This window comes from Artemia franciscana, chromosome 1 (assembly GCF_032884065.1).
Source record: "Artemia franciscana chromosome 1, ASM3288406v1, whole genome shotgun sequence".
Lineage (NCBI taxonomy): Eukaryota > Metazoa > Arthropoda > Branchiopoda > Anostraca > Artemiidae > Artemia > Artemia franciscana.
In genome coordinates this window covers 63,799,638-63,824,511 of record NC_088863.1, presented here as the reverse complement: position 1 = coordinate 63,824,511, position 24,874 = coordinate 63,799,638, and the positions used below count along the sequence as shown (strand labels likewise).

The window sequence follows — 24,874 nt, the reverse complement described above, 5'->3', positions numbered from 1 at the left end:
GGAGCTCATAAATCAGGCTAGTGGGGGGGGGGGCTGTCCTAGGTAAGGAAAAGCTAATTACAGTCAAAGAGGAGAGGAAACTTATAAGCGTTAGATCAACTCGGAAATGTTACATGGGAAGTTAGAAATTAAACACTAAAAATAGGAATTAAAAAGCACCGAACAGAAAGTAGCATCTAGTGATTTCAATTAAAAAGTAGAATAATTCAAATGAAATTACACAATTGATGCGATTAGTTAGTAATTCTATAGAGTTTAAAACTGAAATTAATTTGTAAATGATAACTAATTTGTTTAAATCCAAATCCAGTCTGTACAAGTAGGCCTTGATTAGCTTGCGAAAATCTTGGCAATTTGAGTAGGCTACTTCGTCTACTGGTAAAACAAATTTGGCTTCCTTTACTCTCCTCTCCATTTAAAGCAAATGGAAAAAAAGTTCTAAATTTCTTTAAGGCAGGATAAATAAGGAACAAATCGAAAACTAATAGTCGTTTTACTTTCCGATACTAGCATTATGCTGTTTTGTATGTTATGTCAATTTTGGTTTCGGTACGTCGTTTTTCAGTTTCCACTCTTTTAAGTTTCTCATATTCATTGAGCTAGGTTCTTTTCACATTATTTTCTGTTATCTTCTCTCAACTATCTTCTATTTTCATCTGTTATCTTCTATCTATTCCCCACAAAGTCATAAATTGTCTTGATTTTTTGGCAGTTCTTATTCCACTTATCAAACAGAGTCTATTTTGTATTACCATCCCCCCAATTTTTATTTTAATAATAACCCTGAACGTTATTTTTATTTAAGAATGAATTTGATTATTTTAATCATTTACTTATTATCAATTAAAAAAAATTAATTCAGCATCCATCGATTTCACGGCAACAAATGCCAGTCTTAGCTAATTAAAATTTTATATATGAATTTAGGCTTATTCTTGTAACAAGAATCATTTCTAAACTTTAAGTTACAAGAATGAATATGATTATAAAATCCCCAAAATTATTTGATGCATAAAAATACAAGAAACAAGCAGCACTACCTCTATTTCATTTTTCAAAAAAAAAGCAAAGAAAAGAAAATACATAGCATTATACACCCATATTAATGTAAAAACATTTTACCGTCTCAAAGCAAGGTCTTAATTTAGACAAGGTCTGAACTGTAGTCCCCGATCGAGGGAATTCGTCTTCTGTAACAGTCAAGGGACACTTCCTATCTGGCACAGTAACAGGTACAATTTCTTCTTTGAAAACCCCTTTTTTCACACCGGTTTCAGTTTTTTGCTGTGAACAAGCAGCAAATTCATCTTGTTCTGCTCTGCTTATACCGCATTGTTTTGCAACATTTTCGGCTAGAAAAGAAATTAATTAACGTACTCAGTCGTAGCACAGTTGACGAGTAGAGGAGACCCCCTACCCCCTCACAGTTGTTATACATATCTCTATATCTGCCAATAAATAGAGTGACGAAGTTCTAGCATTCAGCATTCAGCAAAGAATTCTATACCTCGAGATTGTTCTTCCATAGAACACAGCCAAAACATCAGGGAGTTAGGGTTTATAGCGCACTTTTTGAGGACTAGGCCCTCTTCCCCACAAGAAAACATATTCTGATCAACTGTTATGACAAATTCACCATTTTCTTCCCCCAAAAACATTATAAACACCAGTACTTTTTTGGAACTTCGATTGAATTTCATAGGATACTTGATTCAATTACAAATCTATTTGATTGGAGATTATTCTGTTCCATTTTATTTTGATTTAACGCTTAGTTTAGAAAAACATACATCACGGTAAATGTCTAATCTCATCTTGTCCCATGAACCTTTTACTGAGCTTCCAAAACGTCATTTTCATATCGATTTAAGACTAAAACACTTCTTAGCTTTATCAATTTTAAACGAAGTTGACTTATTCATTATGATTGGCCAACGCCAAAGAATTTATATCGAGTGAAAAAAAAAGCAGATTGTGGGGGAAATCTCATGAAATCCTTGCTGGTCTTGAAATTTTTCCTTATATTAATATTTATTTCTTTTGTGTTTGACTTCTATATTTTTTCTTCGCTATTTTTCGCATTACTCAAGGTTCAGTTTTTGGCGTATATTTTCTTGTTTTTTAAGAAAACAGTATGATACTAATAACGATTCGTTGATGATATAACCTATATATCAACTATCTTCTTCACTCACTGCTCCAGAGTCCCACCCAGGATATTTGGTAAGTTGAGTTTAACTAAAAGTCATTCATCTCGCCGGCTGGAGATTGAGGGGTTTGATTCCCTTTAGAATATCCCGCTTGATCTTAATGATTTTTTTCTTCTTCTAATTCGACTTCTGAAACAAAATACCTGGATTTGGAAGTAATTAATTCACCAAGTAATAAGTATTTTTTGTTCAATTGTTTGTCTAGTACACAGTATTTTCCGGGTGATTTTCGGCTGGCGTTCCTGAAATGGCGTAGTCTCGTTGGAAATTTGGATAAGATTTTTTCTTTTATTTCGTCTAGTGAATTGGACGTATATGGTTTGCGTGGAACATTCTTAAATTTTATAACTGAAACGTTAGTTAATTTTTTCGCTTATAAGCTGGTGTGTAAGAATTGCCAAAATAAAAAGCAAGGAGGACTCGAACTTTTCGTCAAGTCATCAATACCTGTTAAAATTGTTAGTGATGTGGAACATTTGAACGTGGAGATGCTGTTTGAAATATTAGCGGTAGAAATTGAGGTTAACCATGAGTTGGTTGCGTGTGCTATCGTCCTCCAAGTGGAAGTGCGAAAAGGTATACTGAAATTTTGCAGCTATGGCTTGATATATTGTCGCGTAATTTCCGTAAGTCTATCATTATAGGTGATTTAAATGTTAATATATCTGTACTGCGTAACCGTAGCACGAGTAATTTACACACTTATGACGTAGCATCAGATATACTGTCTACAGTTTTAGCCACAGGATGTCTCCCTGCATGTCGTATACCGACTAAAGTTACTGAAATTTCCCAGTTTCTTATTAACACTATTTGTACGAATATTCAAGTTCGAACGTGTAAGGTCGTCGTAGACGACATATCAGATTATTTTATGGTGGTGTGTGATCGAATTATCTGTATTACGCCAACTGTTGCCAGACAGCAGCAAAAAGTAAGTAAAAGCCAAATTTTTACCCTTTTATGAGTTTTAAAGACCCGGATGAGGCTGCGAGGAGGTTTTTAGAAATGTTTAAAAATGCACTTGACCAGGCATACCCTTACCCTCATACAACAAACAGAAGACTTAAACAGCCTACTAAGGCTTGGGTTACATCAAGTATAGCCTACTCAAGTCTATAAAAAGAATGAGCTGTATCAGAAATACTTATAAATTTTGACTGGAGATAGTAAGCAAAATCTCAAGAACCATAAAAATTCATTAACAAAATTAATTCGAGCACCGAAGCAGAGTTATTACAAACAAGCATTCCTGGAGGGGGAAGGGTAGCCAAGGAAGACACGAAAATTAATTAATGATTGTCTGAATCGGATGAAACAAAATGAAATTCCCGAAGAAATGACAGCCACAGATGGGACAACCGGGAAAGAAAAAAAGAAGTGATTACACTACTTGACCACCATTTTGCTACTATCGTGAAATGACTTCTGCACCAACGACTGTATTGCAGTCATCAGAAGATACTGTTTCAAGAAGTATTTACTTCCATAGAATAACCTATCAATATCTCTTTCGCTCTTCAGGATAATTGGTAATTTCTAGGCTTTTGAGAAACGGGCCTGATGGATCTAGTACAAATTTGCTCAATACGATTATCCAATAAACTACAGAGTGCTTAACTCATATTATTAACCTTTGTTTTAAGTGCGGAAAATTCCCCGATTGGTTTAAAGCCGCTAGAATAGTTGTGTTACATAAGGGAGGTGATTCAAAAGATGCAAATAATTATCGTCCAACTTCAATTTTATCGGCTTTTTCTAAACTTATTGAATATTGTTTATATATTCGTATGGTTTCGTTTCTAGGGAAGACTAATTTCTTTCTCTTGTCACAATTTGGTTTCAGAAGAAACCACTCTACCCAACATGCGGTTTTAGTTGTTACTCAGTTTATTCATGACGTCTTGAATAAGGGTGACATTCCAGCAATTGTGTTTTTTACACCAAAAAAGCATTCGACACAATTTCCCATCGTATTTTGGAACATAAACTGCATCATTACGGGATAAGAGGATCCACCTGCTTTTTAATTATGTCGTACTTATATGACCAAAACCAATTCGTTGACGGTGGTGACTTCACATCAAGAACAGTGCAGCAGTCGAAGAACGTTGGAGTCCCTCAATGATGTGTACTTTGCCCCATGCTTTTCTTGATCTTCATCAGATCGTCATCAGCAAACGTTGTTTGCTGATGACTTGAGTGAGTCAAGAAAGGATCTCGGACTTACACTGTTGTTTGCTGATAAAACGGGATGTTTTATCAGCAAACGTTGTTTGCTGATGACTTGAGTGAGTCAAGAAAGGATCTCGGACTTACAGTGTTGTTTGCTGATAAAACGGGATGTTTTATCAGCAAACGTTGTTTGCTGATGACTTGAGTGAGTCAAGAAAGGATCTCGGACTTACAGTGTTGTTTGCTGATAGCATCTCTGGATCTATTGATCTGATACTTCGCCAAAATATATGTTAGTCGTTGCAGTGGTTTAAGTCTAATCATCTGATAGCAAATTCTGAGAAGACGAATTCATTATTTACTCTCGGAATTCAACTTCTTGTACTGGACTCCAGTCAGGCTTCAAATAACGTGCATATTGAGTGTGTTAGCTTGGTACGTTACTTAGGAAATGTTACTGATGAAAACCTATCATTCAAGCATCATATTAGCCATCTTCAGTTGAAATTAAGCTGAAGTGTTGAAAGGAGGCATCACCTCATGTTTATGCATTGAGGTCCGTCTATATTAGCTTAGCACATTCTTACCTTAATTATTCCCCATCTACTTATTCGAATACATTTAAGAGCCACTTACTGCCACTCCAGAGACAACAGAATAAAGGATTGTGAGTACCCAAAGAATACAGTTCCATCTCCTATTTCGCTACCAAACAAATCTTGTACTCGGAGTATTTATATTACATTGAATATCCTTCCACTTAACCAGTTTGTAATGTTTCAATCAGTTCTGTTTGTTGCTAAGTATTGTAAGACGGCATTGCCTGTGTATTTTTATGAATCTGAGCCATTGAAGGTATTGGATGAGATGAATTCATGTGGACAGTCCAGGAGGTTTTGGATGGTTCGTCAGCCACTAATTAAGTCCGAGAGATTGCGCTTTTCACTAACAAATAGTTTAATTACAGTATGGAATAAGTTTGGTCATAATTGTTATCCTCTATCTCTTCCCCTACCAAATTTATAAAAATAAAATTAAGGAATGCCCAGTGAAGATGTAATTTATTAATAAGTATATGTATGTGTATATTGGCATATGTATGTTTATGTGCTTGCATACACATCTGTAGTTGCAGGGCGTGATTTGGGGGGAGTTGGTCCCTTTTCCCCTGTTGATGAGTTGAATAAAGTTAATAAAATTTGAAATTTTTTGGTGGGTTGAGGAGTTTGGAAAGGTGACTTACTTACTATTTTGTATTTTATTTTTGAGAGTAGTTTGAAATATATATATACATTTACATTTACATATATATATATATATTTATATATATATATATATATATATATATATATATATATATATATATATATATATATATATATATGTTAAATATTAGTAGAAGTACGATTAGTCTAAATTTATGTGTTATGTGTTTTTTGTTCCCAACTCTGTCAAGTTTTCTCTCTGTCGGGATTTTAATATGTTGTGCAAATAAGGTATTAATAATAAAATCTTGAACCTTGAAGTAACAAAAATCATGTCTATTTGACTTAGCGCTAAATCGGCTTAACTATTCACATGACTTTTGGTTCTTGAAATCGAAAGTAAATGCAGTACCTTCTTTTGAGCAAACTGTAATTAATATTTGATTAATGTATTATAGAAGTAATATACGATTATGTAATATAGAAGCTATTTTTGTAAGGAGAACAAAAGACATGAAAATTAAGGGAGAGTATTAGAAAAAATGAGAAATACTAATCTGGAACTTAATTTACGATTTCTAAAAGTTGGTTAATTCTCTAACTTTTCTTTGCTTTGATAAGCTATGTTACATGGAAAAACAGTACCAATACTTAGGTGTTCCAAATTTGGATACTTTCAAGACAAAAGTGTTTATTGTACTTATTACGAAAAACCTGAACAGAAAAAAGATTATTAAAGGTTGCATTAAAATATAATACAAGCAAAGTATTTTAACAAATTCACATTATTTAACCCTTATCTGATAACTCATACGCCCTTTTACGTATTGGCATATCAAAGGTGACTTGACTTTTGCTTAGCTTCGGGCCATTTGCTTGTTTTGTTATTTAGATTAATAAACCCATCTTTCTCTCTCTCAAAAGATAGTCTTAAGTCTATAAGTAGCTAGTCTTCCTCATGTCTGTTTTTATTGTTTCTGTAGAGTTATGCTGGCATGTTAGTTCTAAGTTGGCAAGACTTATCGTTTTCACACCAGTACTTGGGGTTTTCACGTTTAGATAGCTTTTAAAACTCAAATATTTATCATCCCTATGACGAGAAAATTCAAAGCAATAATCTAATCGCATTCAAATATCACGGAAAGAAGAATTTTAAATAAATGGACGTAACCGGACAGTTGTTTAATGTCTACGGTATATAAATATACTTTTATACACATATAACAAACAACAAAGCTATACCATTACTCAAAAATCTCATATTTTGGGTAATTTTAAGACAAAAGTACATGTAAGAATAAAACGGATAAATTGACCAATAGAAGGTTAATCCAGGGTGGCAGTTAAGCAAGTATCATACAGAGTTTTTGAAAATGATGCTGGACCTTATCGTACCAATTGATCCCACTTATGTTTTACTCGTTGCTTCTATTAGTACCTCTGCAAATCAGTCGAAGAAAAGAACTTAAGTAAAATAGATAAATATCGAATTTGAAAAAAAGAAATATTAAATTGAAAAAAAAAAATTAAATCCTCTTTATTTTCTACATTCCTCAAAAGCATTAAATACCGCATTGCTTATAGGGTGTCGTCCTTCTATCATAGACAGTTATTATTGACTCACGTCCGCCACAACTGGGTTGGAAAACCCTGCAGAGTGAGTGAAGTAGGTGCCGCAATACTGACCCCGAACATTAAAAATGTCACATTTTCTGAGAATAAGTATTCAAGTTCACAGGCAGTTGCATACCCCTTGATACAAGGTTCTTTCTCTGGTTTTTGTTCTTCGCCTCAAATACTCCTCCCTTACAAAGCTTAGAGGATCCCTCTTTCTTGTGCTATAAATTCTTTAAGAAGGTACTGAAAAATAAAATTTCATATTCAGAAAGAAATACGCCTTTTTTTGAAAGATTATTCCCCACTCCCCATTCCTAAGGAAACTCGAGCAATCTCAAATCCCCATTGTATCACTAAATTGTACTTAATAAACAGCTAATTAAGAAAATAAAAATCTGTTGTTTATAAAATCATAGGTCGTTGCGTTTTTTTTTTTTTTTTTTTTTTTTTTTAAATCGTGAGACATTAACATAGATGATTTTTCAAACCAAGGATCTATCTCCCTTACCTGTCATCCCCATCGAAATTCCAAAGAATGGGTCATTTAAGGCATCTTTCATCATTGTATCCTGAAATGAGGTATCATTCATTTTGATTCCAGGTCGCAACCACGCTGCATGTGGCGACTGAGACATACTTTCCATTCCGCCACTGACTACAATTTTGGAATCGCCACATTGAATGGCTTGGGAGCCTAGAACAACTGCTCTGAAAAATGGACCAGTAAAAACCTGAACCTTGTTGAGTACTATCTTTTTGTGATAATACTTAATCGAATTGATTCATTATTAAATTTATTCAAGCAAAGGAATAGGAAAAGGAAAGACTAACATGTCATGTCTAATTTTTCAAAATAAGTTTTTTTTGTAATTAGATTTTTTTTTAGCTTTTCTGTACTTATGGGAGTTATCCTGGAAACAGCAACAGTTCTCAAAGTTATAGAAAAGTCAAGTTTAGCAAGAATTAATTCCTACTTTGCGAATACCGATTTATATCCCCCCTCTCCTCCCTTCCTTCTTCCCATCTATATTTTCTTTTAATGTGTAACAATTTTTTATACATATTTTTCAATGTTACTACGGGATAAATAAATAGCATGGGTACACTCGGCTAGGAAAATATATTTTTAGGAGAGTTACAACAAACAAATATGAATTTTAGAAAACAAATATATTTTGCTTCCTCATCTCATGGGTTTAACTTGACCTAAGTTTGATCATCCCCGTGTGAATTGTATCGGTTAGAATTTTAGCCAAGAAATAGCCGATTGTGTTTGGAATAGATATGTGAATGGAATACCTGAGCACGAGACTCTGTCTTTCTCAGCTGTTAAGAATAAAATTTCGAGACAAAAAAAAACAACTAAAAACAAACAAATTTTTACACTAGCAGATGCATATCTGCCCTTTCTCTGAGCAAACTGAAAATAGATTTAAACAGTTGAAACAGGTAATTTAAAACTAGAAAACACCAACCCCAAAGTTTTGCTACATTTATAAGATTAATGTGAATTCTTAATCCTTTTTTGCATTTATTTTTTGGGTACAATTAAGACCGGCTGTTTTTGGTACAATTTTGACCGCACATCTTGTACTTAAAATTCAAATCCGACTATCTAGCTAATAATAAAGAAATTCGAGTAAATACATTGAGAGAGAATTTCCTATTTTCCATACCAGATATGTTATGTGCTCACCACTTGAGTCAATTTGGCCAAAATTTAATTATGGGATTCTCCGTATGCAGCTTGACAAGCCACGTCGAATAGTACAACCCCTAGAAATCTCTGTGACTTTTGGATCAAGTCAAAAGAAACGTCTCAAAATACCACAAGTATCAAACATAAACCTAACACATCCTAATATACAACTGAGTCTTAACAAAAATATCCGACTTTTTTTTGCTAACTGACAAAGGTTTTAGTTACAATTTGTTGTTTTTTCCATGCTCTAAACACTGTCGTTATTCAAAATGCGAAAAGTGCATTTTCGCATTTGCCACGATAAATGGCTGTGGGATTTTGAGGGAGTCAGCATCTTACGGTCCTGGCTCTGTTGGCAATTTTCGGAAATATTTATGGTTTTTCATTGATCTCCTAAATTCCTGATAGAGCCAACCTATTTGTTCTACTCAAAAACTGATTAATTTCCAAAAATTCCTTTTTATTCCTTCCAAAGAAAATTTCAGCTTTCGTTTCCCTGAAACGTTGTGGTTCTTAAAAGCACGGAGTTTTGAACACTCAGAGCTACAGTCAACTTTACAGCAGAAACGGTCTGCACAGCTCACTTAGTATTTTTTGCACCATTTAGGGTTTTATAAGAGCTACAGTCAACTTTAAAGTAGCCACGTTCTGCACGGCTCATTTATTGTTTTGTGCAGCATTTAGGGTTTTATAAGAGCAATAGTTAATTTTACAGCAGCCATGTTCTGCAGGGCTCACTTAGTGTTTTATAAGAGCAACAGTTAATTTTACAGCAGCCACGTTCTACACGGCTCATTTAGTGTTTTGTGCAGCATTTAGGGTTTTATAAGAGCAATAGTTAATTTTACAGCAGCCATGTTCTGCACAGCTCACTTAGTGTTTTATAAGAGCTACAGTCAGTTTTACAGCAGCCACGTTCTGCACGGCTCATTTATTGTTTTGTGCAGCATTAAGGGTTTTATAAGAACAATAATTAATTTTACAGCAGCCAAGTTCTGCACGGCTCACTTAGTGTTTTATAAGAGCTACAGTTAATCTTACAGCAGCCACGTTCTACACGACCCATTTAGTGTTTTGTGCAGCATTTAGGGTTTTATAAGAGCTACAGTCAGTTTTACAGCAGCCACGTTCTGCACGGCTCATTTATTGTTTTGTGTAGCATTTAGGGTTTTATAAGAGCAATAGTTAATTTTACAGCAGCCATGTTCTGCATGGCTCACTTAGTGTTTTATAAGAGCAACAGTTAATTTTACAGCAGCCACGTTCTACACGGCTCATTTAGTGTTTTGCGCAGCATTTAGGGTTTTATAAGAGCAATAATTAATTTTACAGCAGCCACGTTCTGCACGGCTCACTTAGTGTTTTATAAGAGCTACAGTCAGTTTTACAACAGCCACGTTCTGCACGGCTCATTTATTGTTTTGTGCAGCATTAAGGGTTTTATAAGAGCAATAATTAATTTTACAGCAGCCACGTTGTGCACGGCTCACTTAGTGTTTTATAAGAGCAACAGTTAATTTTACAGCAGCCACGTTCTACACGGCTCATTTAGTGTTTTGTGCAGCATTTAGGGTTTTATAAGAGCTACAGTCAATTTTACAGCAGCCACGTTTAGTATGGCTCATTCGAGTCTTTGTAAATCATGGGCAAAAATTTGAACGAGATTAGACTTTGAAATAAAAGGTGGCCCAGATATTTCACATTTTCTCCTCCATCAAGTATTCAGATGCAGAGGAGATATTGTCCAGCTATATGTCAGATTCAGTTTATTGGGGAGCTTTAAAGTTTTTGGTAGCCCCTTTGCACAACGCAATAGAGTAAGAGTCAAAGAGTTTATACAAAAATATAGTAGCTCAAAAACTTTTTATGTTTTCTACTCGCTTAATATATTTCACTAAAGAACGGAAAAAGTTTTAAAAAGGTGATATAATTTTTCTCTCAGAAATTGATTTTCCTTGTACGTCCAGCCGCTTTTCATTTGCAGCTTAAGCAATAATGAGACTGATTTGCAGAAACACACCAATGGTATTAAAAGAAATATTTTAACACGGGTTGTGCTTTACGGCAACCCATCCGGGACCAAAAGACAAATGGTATCCCCAAATGGGGTAGAAGAAGCCACAAGGAAAATGGAAATTCATGAGAGGGAGGTAAAAAGTAAAGTTTTAAGTAAATTGAGGTGGGAAGGAGCATGCAAAGCTGCAATGACATCTATGAGGCACGGCACTGCCATGACTTAATAGTAATAGTTTTGACTTGAACGAATATCAAATAAGGTTTACCTTAACCCAGAGGCACAGAGTTGGTTTACTTGAACAGCTGGCACAGTGAAAGGTATGCCAGCTCTGTATGCAGCCTGTCTCGCTGTATTTGCACCACATAAGCTGGTTAATATCTGAAAGTAATAGACTAGTCAGGGGAGATCCAAAATTACTCTTTGTGCACTAAAATTACACATAAGTTTTGATTAATGCCACATCCTTTCGTCAATCTGTCAAAAAATTAAGTAATTATTAATTATCTACATTAATTAATCACAGTTAATTTTTCAAGAGACAGTTTTCGTTCTAACCAACCTTTTAAGGAATTTTGAAAACAATTAGTGAACCGAGAGACTTGGCTTTCTTATGCTGATTCTAAATAATAAAAAAATCATTAAGTTTAATCTTACCCTGCAATAGCAGCCAGCCTAAGAAAATTTTCCAACTTTCAAAAAAGAGGGGAAACGTCCCCAAAAAGCAAAAAAAAAAAATCAAAATCAAACCCCCCCCCCCAAAAAAAAGCAAAAATCACACCATCAAATTCAGTATATGAGGGAGCTTTGTTGTAGGAGTGTCAAGTTCCTACCTACAAAAAACAGACTTTTTTTCCCCAGAAGAAAGATCATATATTCATTATTTGTTCGTTTTTTTGTGTGTGCAACCTCTTCCAAGAAGAGGAACACCTCTTCCGGGTGCTCAATGTGGGATGGCCTTTTTCAAGAGGTTATAATATTGAGCCAATGACCCTAGAAGATTGAGAGAGGACTCGTTTGAACGGGAATTAAAAGTTCTATTGTCCTTTTAAGAGTTAGAACTGATTGGACTGAAGTAGGAAGTGATTTTTAATTAAGACGGAAATTTTCCTTTGTATTCATTACGTATTATTATAAGTATGATATCAAAACTGTATGAGAAATTCCTATTAAACATTCAAATGTTATTAGGAAATTCAATTAAAAAGTGCCTATTAAAGAATAGGAATATTAAAAATAGTGCTTCATTCTTTACAAGGATTCGGGGTTAGGTCATGAAGAATATTACTAAACACCGTTACTGAACAATGACTTCTACATTTTAGTAGACCTGTTACTAAACAGAGAACAGCAATAATGTGAAAACTTGGCTGCACATAGCATATACTGAGGTACCACTGAGGTACCACGTTGTTTCCATATATGAACTTTTGGGAATCTAGGTCTAGTAAACAATGCTCAACAACTTTTCAACTGAAATTAATCTATGAACAACGGCTAGTTTACACAATTCGGATAGCGAGGAGGGTTATGCTGACACAGGAGGCTACTAGACCCCTAAGTTTCTGAACAAAATGACTATCTCATAATTTTTAACCAACATCACAAAACTTACGGGGAGGAGGATACAGTAAGGGCCGTAATAGGGATTATCTATTAGAATCGGAATAAGAGTTTTTTTTTTCTCTAATTATAATGAACGAACATCATAACAAGTTAAGAAAGGGGTCAATTGATGCTGAATTTTAAGATCCAATAGCCGTTAAAAAAAGAATCTCCTATGAGTTTCAAAAACAGCTTTAGGGTTACAAAGATATCAGATCCATATATATTGGTATCACAAAATCAAAGGAAAAATTTAGAGAGAAAGTCAAGCTAAACACGTAGCTTAAAGAAAAAAACGTACTACGAGAAAAACAATGACGCTGGCAAATTGAGCGCAAAAAGCAGACGCAAACAGAATGAGAAGGTGACAGCTCTCAGCAAACGTCAAGTTTTGAAAAGATGTACCAACGATGAGTATCAGAGTTCCACTGTCGTATCTGGTTCAGCAAGAGTTGAAAGTAAGTATGAAAACGATGAGACTTGTCAACTTAAATGTAACGTCATCATCAGTCCACAACAACGATAAATAGTGACATGATTATGACTATATACATAAGACTATTAAGTCAGCTTCAATCCACTGAAACGACAAAGCAAGTGTCATGTCGTTCATATAGGTGTTAATTTCAACTCAGGACATTGTCATGTCTAAAGATTAGTATTGGAAGGTACATTGTGTATCTGCAAAGATTCGGATGTAAAAATGGTGAGCAAACAAAACAATGGAATGGTCATGTGAGACTTGTGCTGTTCTTCAAAAACGTACTTAAAATATTTTGAAACGTTTAACACTTTTAGTATTTCTGTTTTGATCCTAATCATAGCTCGTTTGTAGCTTTAAAGAAATCCTTGGTTTAACAAATTTTACGATAAAAGGGGGAACACTTTCGCAACTATGTTCTATCAGTCATATGCCAATTAAACTAGGGTTTCAGATTCATCCTACCTCCACTTTTGCCATTCATTTTTTTTTCTTTTTTATTTTAACAAATTCGCTCGTTTTAGTGAATTATCAGACTGTTCGTGGTAACAAACTGCAAGTAAGGAGTATTTCAAGTTCCTTGTTAAGACAATTTCCATTGTAAAGGTTTCAAGTTGTTATCTACAAAATGTGGTATTTTGTAAATTTTATACAGAAAACAGATCGCGAATACTTGTTTATTTGTTGTTGTTTTTTTCTCCTGGGACCGAAAGCAATGGGCTAGAGAATAGGCAGAGGACTTTAAAAGTTTTAGTTCTCTTTTTAAGTGGCCAAAAGTTGTGGACCCAAAGAGGACTAATTTTCTACCGAAAAAAAAGGATAGATTGAGTTTTTGCACCATGGTGTTTCACACCATGGTGAAACATTCAATCCTGAAAAGTCAAGTAGTTCATACATGATAAATGGTTGCTATACATATGTATTTTAATGCTTCATTTAACCAAGTTGATTAATGGGATTGGTCTCCCCAAAACATGGGGACACAGAAATTCTTTTCAGCGATGTATAATTGCGCATCAGCTATTGTGAAGGAGGAGTGGTGAGTCATAGTTTAGGCGGGTGGAGGGTGTCAGTTTCTTCAAAAAGTGCTGAGAGGAATTAATGTCTAGCCTAATTCTTGGGAAAATTTTTGGTTTATGCCTTTATTACTTGTGCAGGAGGGGGTAGCGCCCCTCCCATTGCGATAATCTTTTTCTATGTAGCGCAAATAACAATACCTGCCTGTTGGCAGAGAGGCTGAAAACTGGGAACAGTTTTCATGAGGCTGAAAACTGGTAACAGCGTACGATGAGCCACGCCTAGAATTCTATTTTATCGGTGGGCGGCTGGTACTGCCAGGAACTTTGTTTTTAAGCGAGTTTAAATGGTAACATTTTGGACTTCCTATTTATATACAATGTTTAATGTCTTCGTGTTTTGTGGAGATATTGTCCCTCACTCCCTCACTCTACCGATGCCCGTGAGTAACATCCTTATATGTTTTTTTTAAACCACTGTATTTTACGAAAAAAATTTTAACCATAGTGGAACTTTAGCGTAAAGAGCACGGGCTCAAAAAGGGGGCATCTCTTCTCATTTACAAAATAATCTCTGTTCCTTTTAAGTTTTATTACCGCGCTCTTTACTTTCGATTGCAAAAATCGTCTTTTATTTATTTAATTACTATATTAAAGAAAAAAGTTCTAGTTTTAGAGCAAGTTAAAAATCTTATTAAAACAACAAAGAAGCTATATTAAAACTTAAAATGAACAGAAGTTATTCCATATACGAGTGGAACACTGTACGACAATATTTAACTTTTTGTCTCAAATTTTTAAAACCCAAGGACCAATGGTAGGAACAAGAGGTATTTTAAAGTACTATAAAACTTTTCAGCGTAAAGAGCTGGGATTTCAGGAAGGCGCAAACCAATAAACCATGAAAATTTAATAGTGCTTTAAAAGTACTCAATGTTCCATATCAACGGTCCTTGTGTTTGAGCATTAATAATAATCAAAACTGGAACAAAAAGCTAAACCTCCGTGTAAAGAGCAAGAGGTTCAAAAGGAAGCAGCCCCCCCTCATTTAATTTCCGTTCGTTTTAAGATTTAGTATTGGTCCTTCACTGTTTTCAAACAATTGTAAAAAAAAGAATAAACAAAATTAAATAAATAATTTTTTTTAAACCAAAAAATTATACAATATCCCAACGAAGTAAACTAAAGAATAAAAAAAGAATTACGAAACAACTTTTTTTTTGGCTTAGTTGGATACTTTTGTATTCCATTAGTTTTGTGTGACATTTGTCACACAAAACAAATTATCAGCAAAAGAGCTCTGTTTTGAAAAGTCCAAAATGAGCAATTTCAAATTATTATTTATCGTTTGAGCTTTACTACTAGGATTGAGGGGTTGCAAGAGATATCCAAAGACAGCAAGGTACTGCATCGATTTGCCAAAAATACAAGCACTCTTTATCTCCTTTCTAAATAAGAGATCTGTCTGGAAAGCAGAACAAATGGTCCCAAAATTAAACAGTCTTTACACCAAATTATAACATTTAATGTCTGGCAATTATTGAAAAAAAATCGAGCAAAATACACATTTTCTACATGTGGCTTCCCAATAAGCAACAATTCTAAAAGTGGTAATTTAAAAAATGGCACCGTCTGAAAGACGAGGAGGTAAAACATACAAAAGAGAAAAATTAAAGCAATACTGTAGGGACATACAGAAAATCATAAGGTACATATGAGGTTTGGGCCTTCAGGTCAACAACGTACGTATCCTATCTTTATTGCATAAAGAAAAAACCACATAAAAAAATAACCACGTAATGGTATGATTCTACCATTTTACTAAGGAACTATTCTGAGGTTTAATTCTTGAAGTTGAGTATCTGTCTACTTAATAACTTAACCACTGAATTCGGCTGACCAACTTTAATAAAAAAAAAATCAGTAACAATACTATAATATAATAAAAATCAAAAACAATAATATAATATAACTTAGAACCGCAATTTCAATACCTAAGTTTCCCAACTGACGTTTGCTTGTCTTGTCATTTATTTTATCCTGTTATAAACTTTTTTACCTTAAATTATTATAAACCTTCACTCTAAGAAAAAAAGTCCCATTTTTATTTAAACTGTATAAAGATAAAACCAATTTTCTAAATTAACGGTCGCAATGGTCAAATAAACTGTAGAGATATTAGAAAATTCTATCATTAAGGACGTACTTCAAATCTCAGCCCCCATTCAGAAACTATACTAGCGCATTGGTGAGCACGGTAAAGGGACGGATAGGTCAATGTACTTTTCAGAAGTGGGAAAGGGATATTTACTCCCAAGGAAAATGTTAGTATTTCCAAGTATCCGAATTGTTATGCGCTAATCGTATTTCTAGTAAGGAGTTTTAGAGGAGGTTTTTTTTAAAGACAAATCTAAGAGAAAATGAACCCTACTCACCCTATCTGCAGGCATATACTACCCAGGGAGAGAATATGCCTAAGATAGTTACCAAAGCATTTTACCTATTATGCAGGAATTATAATAAGTTCAAGCTACATCATAATCTACCTGTCCCATAATAACTTCGTCTACTTCTTCTGGTTTGACATCAGCACGTTTTAATGCTTCAGCTATAGCTACACTCCCAAGTTCAGAAGCACTCAACTTTGACAGACAACCCATGAAGGACCCTGAAAAAACGGGGATAGTATATTATTTTCAATATTTAAAGGCGCGTGGTTTCCAGCAATGCGATCCTTATTACAACAACTTTGCCAAATTTTGGACGAAAATCTGTTGAATTTACAAAAGTATTGAAGATGGATTAGCAATGATAACCCTCGTAGACACTAATAGTAGGTATTTTCCAAGGACAATAATCCTTGGAGTTGTCTTTAAAAAAAAAATTAGACATAAACATAAACAGTACCCGGAAATACTTGAAAAATATAATATGTTCCGGAGTTGGGACACTTGTCATGTGTCACATGTGCTGGCCAAGATTTACCACTAGTCAACTAGGCCCGGGCCTAGGGGCAGATAATGCCAGGGAGGGGAATAAATTATCACTGAGTGATTTTTTTTTTTTTCTAAATAAAAACTGGACTGATGTGATTGATTGTTAAAATACCAGGTGGACTCCACCGTCGCGCTACCTGTCCACAGAAATGATTTTAAAACAACAACGGAATTCCATGGCCACTTACAAACTATCATATATCTCCAAAGCATGGCAGCTGGGAGTTAAATATTACCTTTCTTTCTTTAATTTTAGCTCATCAGTTGCGTTGTGCTTTTTAGGAATTTTCGAGATTTCTCCGATAATCCTGCGAAAACGAAGCGGCAAAAACGCTTCGGCCAAGTAGCGTCAAATCCTTAAATACAGCCCTGCACACATGGCTTGGCATAAAACAAAATATCACCAAAACATTGCTCATTTTTCTGATTCAAAATATATGTAGTCTGTTATAGTTTCATTGCTATTTCAACGATTCTGAAAATAAGCTATACATTCACCCTATAACCCTTAGTACACATATACCAGACTGTGGGGTTTACCTCCACAAGATTTTACAACAAAAAAAAGCAAATATATAGTATTTAAGCTACATCATTTCTAAGCTTTAATATTTAAAATCTATTTAGTTTTTCGTGGTAGGTAAAAGGAAATTGAAACTTTTTTTTATCATTATGCAAACAAAAAATAACCTGATTTGACCTCCTGTTCTGGTTAATTTTACTAACAGAAATTAAACAAGGATGTCAGTTCTCCAGCCTATAGTAATAGAAAAAAGGAAGAAACTTTTAAAAAACTTCAAGTGAGGAAGCTTCTCCATTTGAAGTTGATTCATGGATGGTAAATGATATTTTGATTAATCTTAAAATTCGAAAAATAGCATATAACCCGATAAAAGTGTTAGACCAAAATAAAAACTGCGCAATTGGAATCTCCGTTGCCGAAAACCCCATATAGGGGAATTACGGTACCTATCTTGAGCAAGACCGAAAGTCTTTTTTCACATTGGAGGCATTGATGTGTCTACTTTTGTGTTCCACTTCTTCTTATTCTATGGGTACTAAAACATCATAGAGGTGTTAAAGGGCTCCTTTGAAAGCAAATTGTTATATCTAGCACATTCGGCAAGCAAAAAAGCCGATATTAAAATAAATTTCAACTCTGGATAAAAACGGCATCTTCCTATAAAAGATAATATAAGACACATATATTTTACAAAATAATAAACACGTGTCTCTTGAAATATTTTTTTCTAAGTTTTGACAGCGGCGAATCCAGGGGACCCTCCCCCCTAAGATTTCTTTAGGCACCACCTTTCCCTGTTATTTTTCGTTTCACTCTTTTTTAGAATAAATTTGGTCAATTATTGGCACCTTTGTCACAGTGGGCCCCTCAATAGATTTTGACATTTAATAAGTAAAATATTAGTTCTAATTTGCTAGTTTGTGACTGAGTGACCCCTTTCCAGTTTTTCACAAATATTTTTTCTATATGATTTGGTTGAAATATAAAAAAAAAAAAATCTTAGTAAGTAAATAACGATCCTTGTCAATAGCAAGGCTTTTCCCACCCTTGTAACAGCGGGCCCCTCAAGATTTTACTCTAGATCCATCCTGAGTTATGATGTCTTGCTAGAGCGATTCTACTGGCTTTTTCCCTGTGACTCGTTCTATGGTGCGAATTTTCGAGAGATTCTGGTGCTATTACTTTTACCCAAGCAGCTCTTTGAAGTAATTTTACTGTGCTCTCTATCTTTAAAGTAACGAATAAAGTAGGAAACATAGGAAAAATCCTTTTGTTTTTTCTTATTAAATTAGAAACGAACGAGCCACAGGGTATCCGTCAGCGGCGTTACACAAGTATGAGTAACAAAAGTAAAAAAAAAAATATATAAGATTAAAAAAAAAAAAAGATATCCCAGAGAAGCGAGGGTTCATAAAATAAGTTTGCTATATGATATTATCAAAAGATACATGTCTTACATATGAAGATCTTTTGTCAAAAATTGAATTTTTTTTATTATCTTTTTTTTAATTACAAAATGGTCAAGATATAGCAATATCTTTTCGAATTAAGAAAATATCTTTTCGTCCTTAAACATATTTCTATAATGTTTCTGCACCACACTAGAGGCGAAAAAAGAGAAAAAACAAAAAGTAGACATGCGTCTACTACCACCAGTCATCATGTAAAAAAAAAAAGAAAAAAATTCTAAAACCACAGATCTACAGTTAATCTTTGGTGCGAAGCTCCTCAATTGGATGCTTGCCAAAACTAGACGGAACGATTTGAGGGGCAACGATTTTACCTCTACAAAAAAAAAGAAAAAATGACGTGAAGATTGTCTCTAGATTTGCGGACAAAAATTCGCGCTAAAAAAAAAAAATTGTGCAAAAATAACTTCAAGGCTTTTCAGTTGCCAAAGAAAACTTTCAATTAAATCTATTTATAGACATTCGAAAATGACTTACGTAGGTTGATCACCGTTTTAGGAAAACAAGCGAAATAAATTACCTTCCACCTGCGTTAGAGAGGTATTGAACATAAACTTCTGCATGAACATATTTCAGCAGAAAATGTAACAGGTCGAACATTTCAGAAGGGAAGCGGTAAAATTATATAAGAAATAAGAAAAAATTACCAATAGGAGTCCTGGCTCCGGCCACAATATAGACATCTTTGCTCCCAGTCATGGTGTTCACTCAACCGAAGAAGACTGAAAAATGAACTAAAAAGTTTACTATAACAAATCCAAAGTTGATCTAACCAAGATAAGGTGGCAAACATTGATCAAATAAATACAATCGTAAATTTTCCACCATTAATCCTGAAGGGAAAAAAATTTATATGGTGATAAATTGTTATTCCAATGTCAAAAGCCACGAAGATAAATGTAATTCGAGATTTCCCACCTGAGTCAAGTTGAAATGTCAATACAAAAACCTTGATAGCTTAGATAGGGAAGATTATGAGTAATTTATAGATTATGAGTTAGTTACCGAGGAAAGAAAAATTGGGATTAAAAAGCTGCTAGATATGATCTGAAATGCCTTATCGAAATGGTTGGTCCTTTTTCGGAAAGAGGGGAGCTATATTAGGGCAGAGGTGGAAATTTCATAAGAAATAACCATGAGGTTGTTTAAGACTTAAATTGAACGATTAAAAGAGAAATACTTATCTTCCAAGAGGAAAGAAAAATAACTAGAATCATAGAAACAGTTAGAACAAACAGAAGGTGTTTACTGAGTTAAAAACTAAAATAATAAACCAAAAAAATGTAGCCCTTATTGTAGGGGCCTTGCCAGGTTATCAATATAGTATACCTAAATATTTTCCCAACGGCTTGGGACACCGAGTTGAAACTTGAGGTGTTGAGAGGGACCAATTGCACGGGCGCTGGCAGGGAGGGGGGACATGTTCCCTCTGGAGATTTTGGACTATAAAGTAATTATAAGGAAGCCAAAGGAAAGAGAACAGATTAGGGAGAAACCCTAGAAAAAATGCGTGTTGCCCCATTTTTGGCTGCCTGCTAATAGATTTTGACATTTAATAAGTAAAGTATAAGTTCTAATTTGCTAGTTTGTGACTGAGTGACCCCTTTCCAGTTTTCCACAAATATTTTATCTATATGATTTGGTTGAAGCAAAAAAAAAATTCTTAGTAAGTAAATAACGATCCTTGTCAATAACAAAAGCACAAGAACCTAACTATTGATAACATTCAATCAAAGAATTAGCTTTTTATGGCGATCCTAAATATGCATATGTTTATTAATAATTGGTGCAGTTATTAGGACACAAGAAAATTCGTAGAAATTTTGGTAATCATATAAATAAGGTGCAATTTCGGTAAAAATATACCGTCAACTTTTGCTTGCTTTGTAAGAGTACCCGTGAGCTGATATGAAGCCACTATAATCAGAAATGTGTACTCTGAACAGAATGCTGGGAAATTCTGTATTTTCCCCCTGAATGAGATAAGTTTTGTTTTTGTTTATTGTGATTTTTTTTTCAGGAGAGATTGTATTTACCCAGTTGTCGCTTTGAAAGATTTAATTTTTTACAGTTATGAAGTATAAAGGTGTTAAATATACTGGTTTTGGGTATTCAAAATTAAACATTTTAATTTGATTTTCTTAATATTAGTTTTAATTTATTATTTTGAACAAACTACCTCGATAATGCGTTACTTTTTCTAAACACTTGGTCTAAAGACATTCAATATTTTGGTTTTTGATAACCAAGTTCAAAACTGTCAATATTGTTAAAAAAAAGCATCCGTCAAACAATTCGGCATTGCTCAACTGAACTGAATGCAGAGATTTCATATCTTACTTTTTGTAACAGGCTATTGTTTTGTTTTTATTTACTTACTTTTTTCATTTTTATATACTTTGCTTTAATTTACATACTTTTTCCGTTGCTTTTAGAAATATGTTTGTATCTAAGCTTCCTTAACTAAACAAGAGCTAAGAGCTCATATGAAACTTGTCACGAGGTCAGAAGAGCTAAGACCCAAGAGCTCATATGGCATGAGCTCTAGCAAAACTCTAAGAATCAATAGATTGATTTAAAAGGAAAATCAAAGGCTTAATGCCGGTCGGGATTTAAAACAAGAGCTCTGTGACACGAGGTCCTTCTAAATATCAAAATGCAATAAAATCCGATCATCCACTTGTAAGTTAAAAATACCCCGTTTTTTCATCTCCCTTCAGCCCTCCAGATGGTCGAATCGGGGAAAAAGACTTTATCAAGTCAATTTGTGCAGGTCCCTGACACGCCAACCAATTTTCATTGTCCTAGCACATTCAGAAGCACCAAACTCGCCAAAGCACTGGACCCCCCCCACCCTAAATTCCTCAAAGAGAGCGGATCCAGTCCGGTTACGTCAATCACGTATCTACAACATTTGCTAATTCTACCCACCAAGTTTCATCCTGATCTCTCCACTCTAAGCGTTTTACAAGATTTCCGGTTTCCCCTTCCAACTCCCCCAATGTCACCAGATCTTGTCAGGATTAAAATAAGAGCTCAAAGACGTGAGTTCCTTCTAAATAAGAAATTTCATTAAGATCCGATAAACCGTTCTTAAGTTAAAAATACCTTAATTTTTCTAATTTTTCAGAAATAACCCCCTCCCCCCAACTCCCCCAAAGAGATCAGATTCAGCTCGATTATATCCATCACGTATCTAGAACTTGTGCTTATTCTTCCCACCAAGTTTCATCCTAATCTCTCTCCACTCTACGTGTTTTCCAAGGTTTCCTGTTTCCCCCTCCAACTCCCCCAATATCACCATATACGGTCGAAATTTGCAAAAAGAGCTCTGAGACACGAAGTCCTTCTAAACATCAAATTTAATTAAGATCCGATCACCTATTCTTAAGTTAAAAATATCTCTTTTTTTCAATTTATCCTCTCCCTCCAGCCCCCCCCCCAGATGGTCAAATCGGGGAAATGACGGTCATCAAGCCAATATGTGCAGGTCCCTGACACGCCTACCAATTTTCATCGTCCTAGCATGTCCAGAAGCAACGAACCCGTCAAAACTCTGGAACCCCCCCCCCCAACTCCCCCAAAGAGAGCAGACCTGTTCTAATTATGTCAATCAGGTATTTAGAACTTGTGCTTATTCTTCACATCAAGTTTCATCCTGATCTCTCCACTCTAAGCGTTTTCCAGGATTTTCAGTTTCCAAGAATTCTGTTTCCTCCCTCCAACCGCCTATGTCCCCGGATCCGATTCAAATTGAAATTGGAGCGTCTGAGACATAAGAGCTTTCTATATATCACCTTTCATTAAGATCCGACCACCCATTCGTAAGATAAAGATACCTCAATTTTCACATTTTCCAAGATTTCTGGTTCTCCCCCCAATGTCACTGGATCTTTTCAGGATTTAAAATAAGAGCTCTGAAGCACAAGATCGTTCTAAATATCAAATTTCATCAAGATCTGATCACCCGTTCGTAAGTTACAAATACCTAATTTTTCCGAATTACCCTCCCCCACCTCCCCCAAACAGAACGGATTCAGTCTGATTATGTCAGTCACGTATCTTGGACTTGTGCTTATTCTTCCCACCAAGTTTCATCTTGATCTCTCAACTCTAAGCTTTTTTCAAGATTTGCGGTAATCCCTCCCGAACCCCCCCCCCCCCCCCAGTAACACTCGATTCGATCGGAATTTAAAATAAAAGATCTAAGTAACGAAATCCTTCTAAATATAAAATTTCGTTAAGATCCGATCACTCCTTCTTAAGTTAAAAATGGCTTATTTTTTTTTTAATTTTCGTAATTGCCCTCCCAACTCCCCCAAAGAGAACGTATCCATTCCGGTTATGTCAATTACGTATCTAGGACTTGTGATTATTTTTCCCACCAAGCTTCATTCCGATCCCTCTACTCTAAGCGTTTTCCAAGATTTTAGGTTTCCCCCTCCAATTCCCCCCAATGTCAGCAGATCCGGTCGGGATATAAAACAAGAGCTCTGAGACACGATATCCTTCTAAATATTAGATTTTATAAAGATGTTATCAGCCGTTCGTAAGTTAAAAATACCTAATTTTTTCTAATTTTTCCGAATTAACTTTCCCCCACTCTCTCCCCCCAGATGGTCAAATCGGGGAAACGAATCTGGGAAATGAATCTGGAAGTGCCTGAACTAGCAAAACCGGGACTGACAGACCGACAGAATTTGCGATCGCTATATGCCACTTGATAAATACCAAGTGCCATAAAAAATAAGTTTTTTTTCAGCTGAAAGTAAGGAGGAACATTAAAACTTAAAAAGGAACAAAAATTATTACGTATATGAAATGGTTTGCCCCTTCACGCTTGTTGAAGCGAGGTGATGAGGAGAGGGCAGGCCCCTTCATGTACTTAATAATTTCTGTTCGTTTTAAGTTTAAAAGTTGCTCCTTACATTCAGTTGAAAAATATTGTTTCTTATGTTTAATTTTTATTTAATTATTTAATTTTTATGTGTAATTTTTAACAGAAAAATCCTCAGGAAAATTAAATCCTGGCGACAAATTTACCCCGGACAATAAATCCTTAAAAGCTCTACGCGTAAAATTGAATCGGAAAAGATGAAGCCAGAATTCACCCCGTGTAAAATTTCCCTTGAAAAGTTCATCCCATGGAAACTTTCGTCACCAGGGAACATTCTCCCCGTGCAAAATCTTCCCAGCAGAAAATTCGTCTTCCACTCCCCACCCAAAAAAATGTAAGCATACTTTCCAAAAACAAATAAAACAATGGGCAAATTTATAACTTACAAACCTTTCCCTTGGGTTTTGTAGGGAGTCATTTTACCTCCAAAGACATAGATATTGGGCCTTTCAACAATACTGAACAGATAAAATTTCAAAATTTTGATGGGACGATTTTCGAAAAAAACTGGCGTGGGAGGGAGCCTAGTTGCCCACCAATTTTTGGTCACTTAAAACTTGCACAAGAACTTTTCATTTCCGTTGAAAATGAGCCCTCTCCCGACGTTCTAGGCACACTGGGTTGATACGATCATCCCTGAAAAAAGAAAAAAAAAGAGCATGCATCCATGATTTTTCTTCTAGGAAAAATTATAAAATTCCACAATTCTGCAGATATGAGTTCATTACCATGTTACTGTTCGTTACCACGCAAACAGTGCGTTACCACGTTACCACGGACGTTACCAACGTTACGTTACCAACGTTACGACTATTTGCGTTACCACGAACTGTTTGATTACCCATCAAAATCCAAACAGAGATCATTGAAATATTGATAATTTTTTCTGTGCTAACAGAAGTACTGTATTCACAAAACTTAACAGTTTCATGAAATATAATTAGACAAATTGAAAAGGTTTTTC

General features: G+C 34.9%; 1 protein-coding gene across 5 annotated transcripts in view; it reads right to left on the bottom strand.

The window, feature by feature from the left end:
* LOC136032770 (acetyl-CoA acetyltransferase, cytosolic-like) overlaps positions 1-24,874 on the bottom strand; it is a 47,777-nt gene that overhangs the window by 6,698 nt on the left and 16,205 nt on the right. For 4 of the 5 annotated variants that reach the window (XM_065713125.1, XM_065713134.1, XM_065713141.1 and 1 more), the window contains 5 exons: positions 19,661-19,735; positions 16,572-16,693; positions 11,192-11,304; positions 7,716-7,915; positions 1,123-1,352 (listed from right to left, as the gene is read on the bottom strand). In XM_065713125.1, the coding sequence (XP_065569197.1) occupies positions 1,123-1,352; positions 7,716-7,915; positions 11,192-11,304; positions 16,572-16,693; positions 19,661-19,712 (717 nt within the window). In that variant the 5' untranslated portion in view covers positions 19,713-19,735. Of the gene's footprint in view, positions 1-1,122; positions 1,353-7,715; positions 7,916-11,191; positions 11,305-16,571; positions 16,694-19,660; positions 19,736-24,300; positions 24,320-24,874 lie in introns of those variants that run through there. The other variant, XM_065713158.1, reaches the window with a different exon arrangement.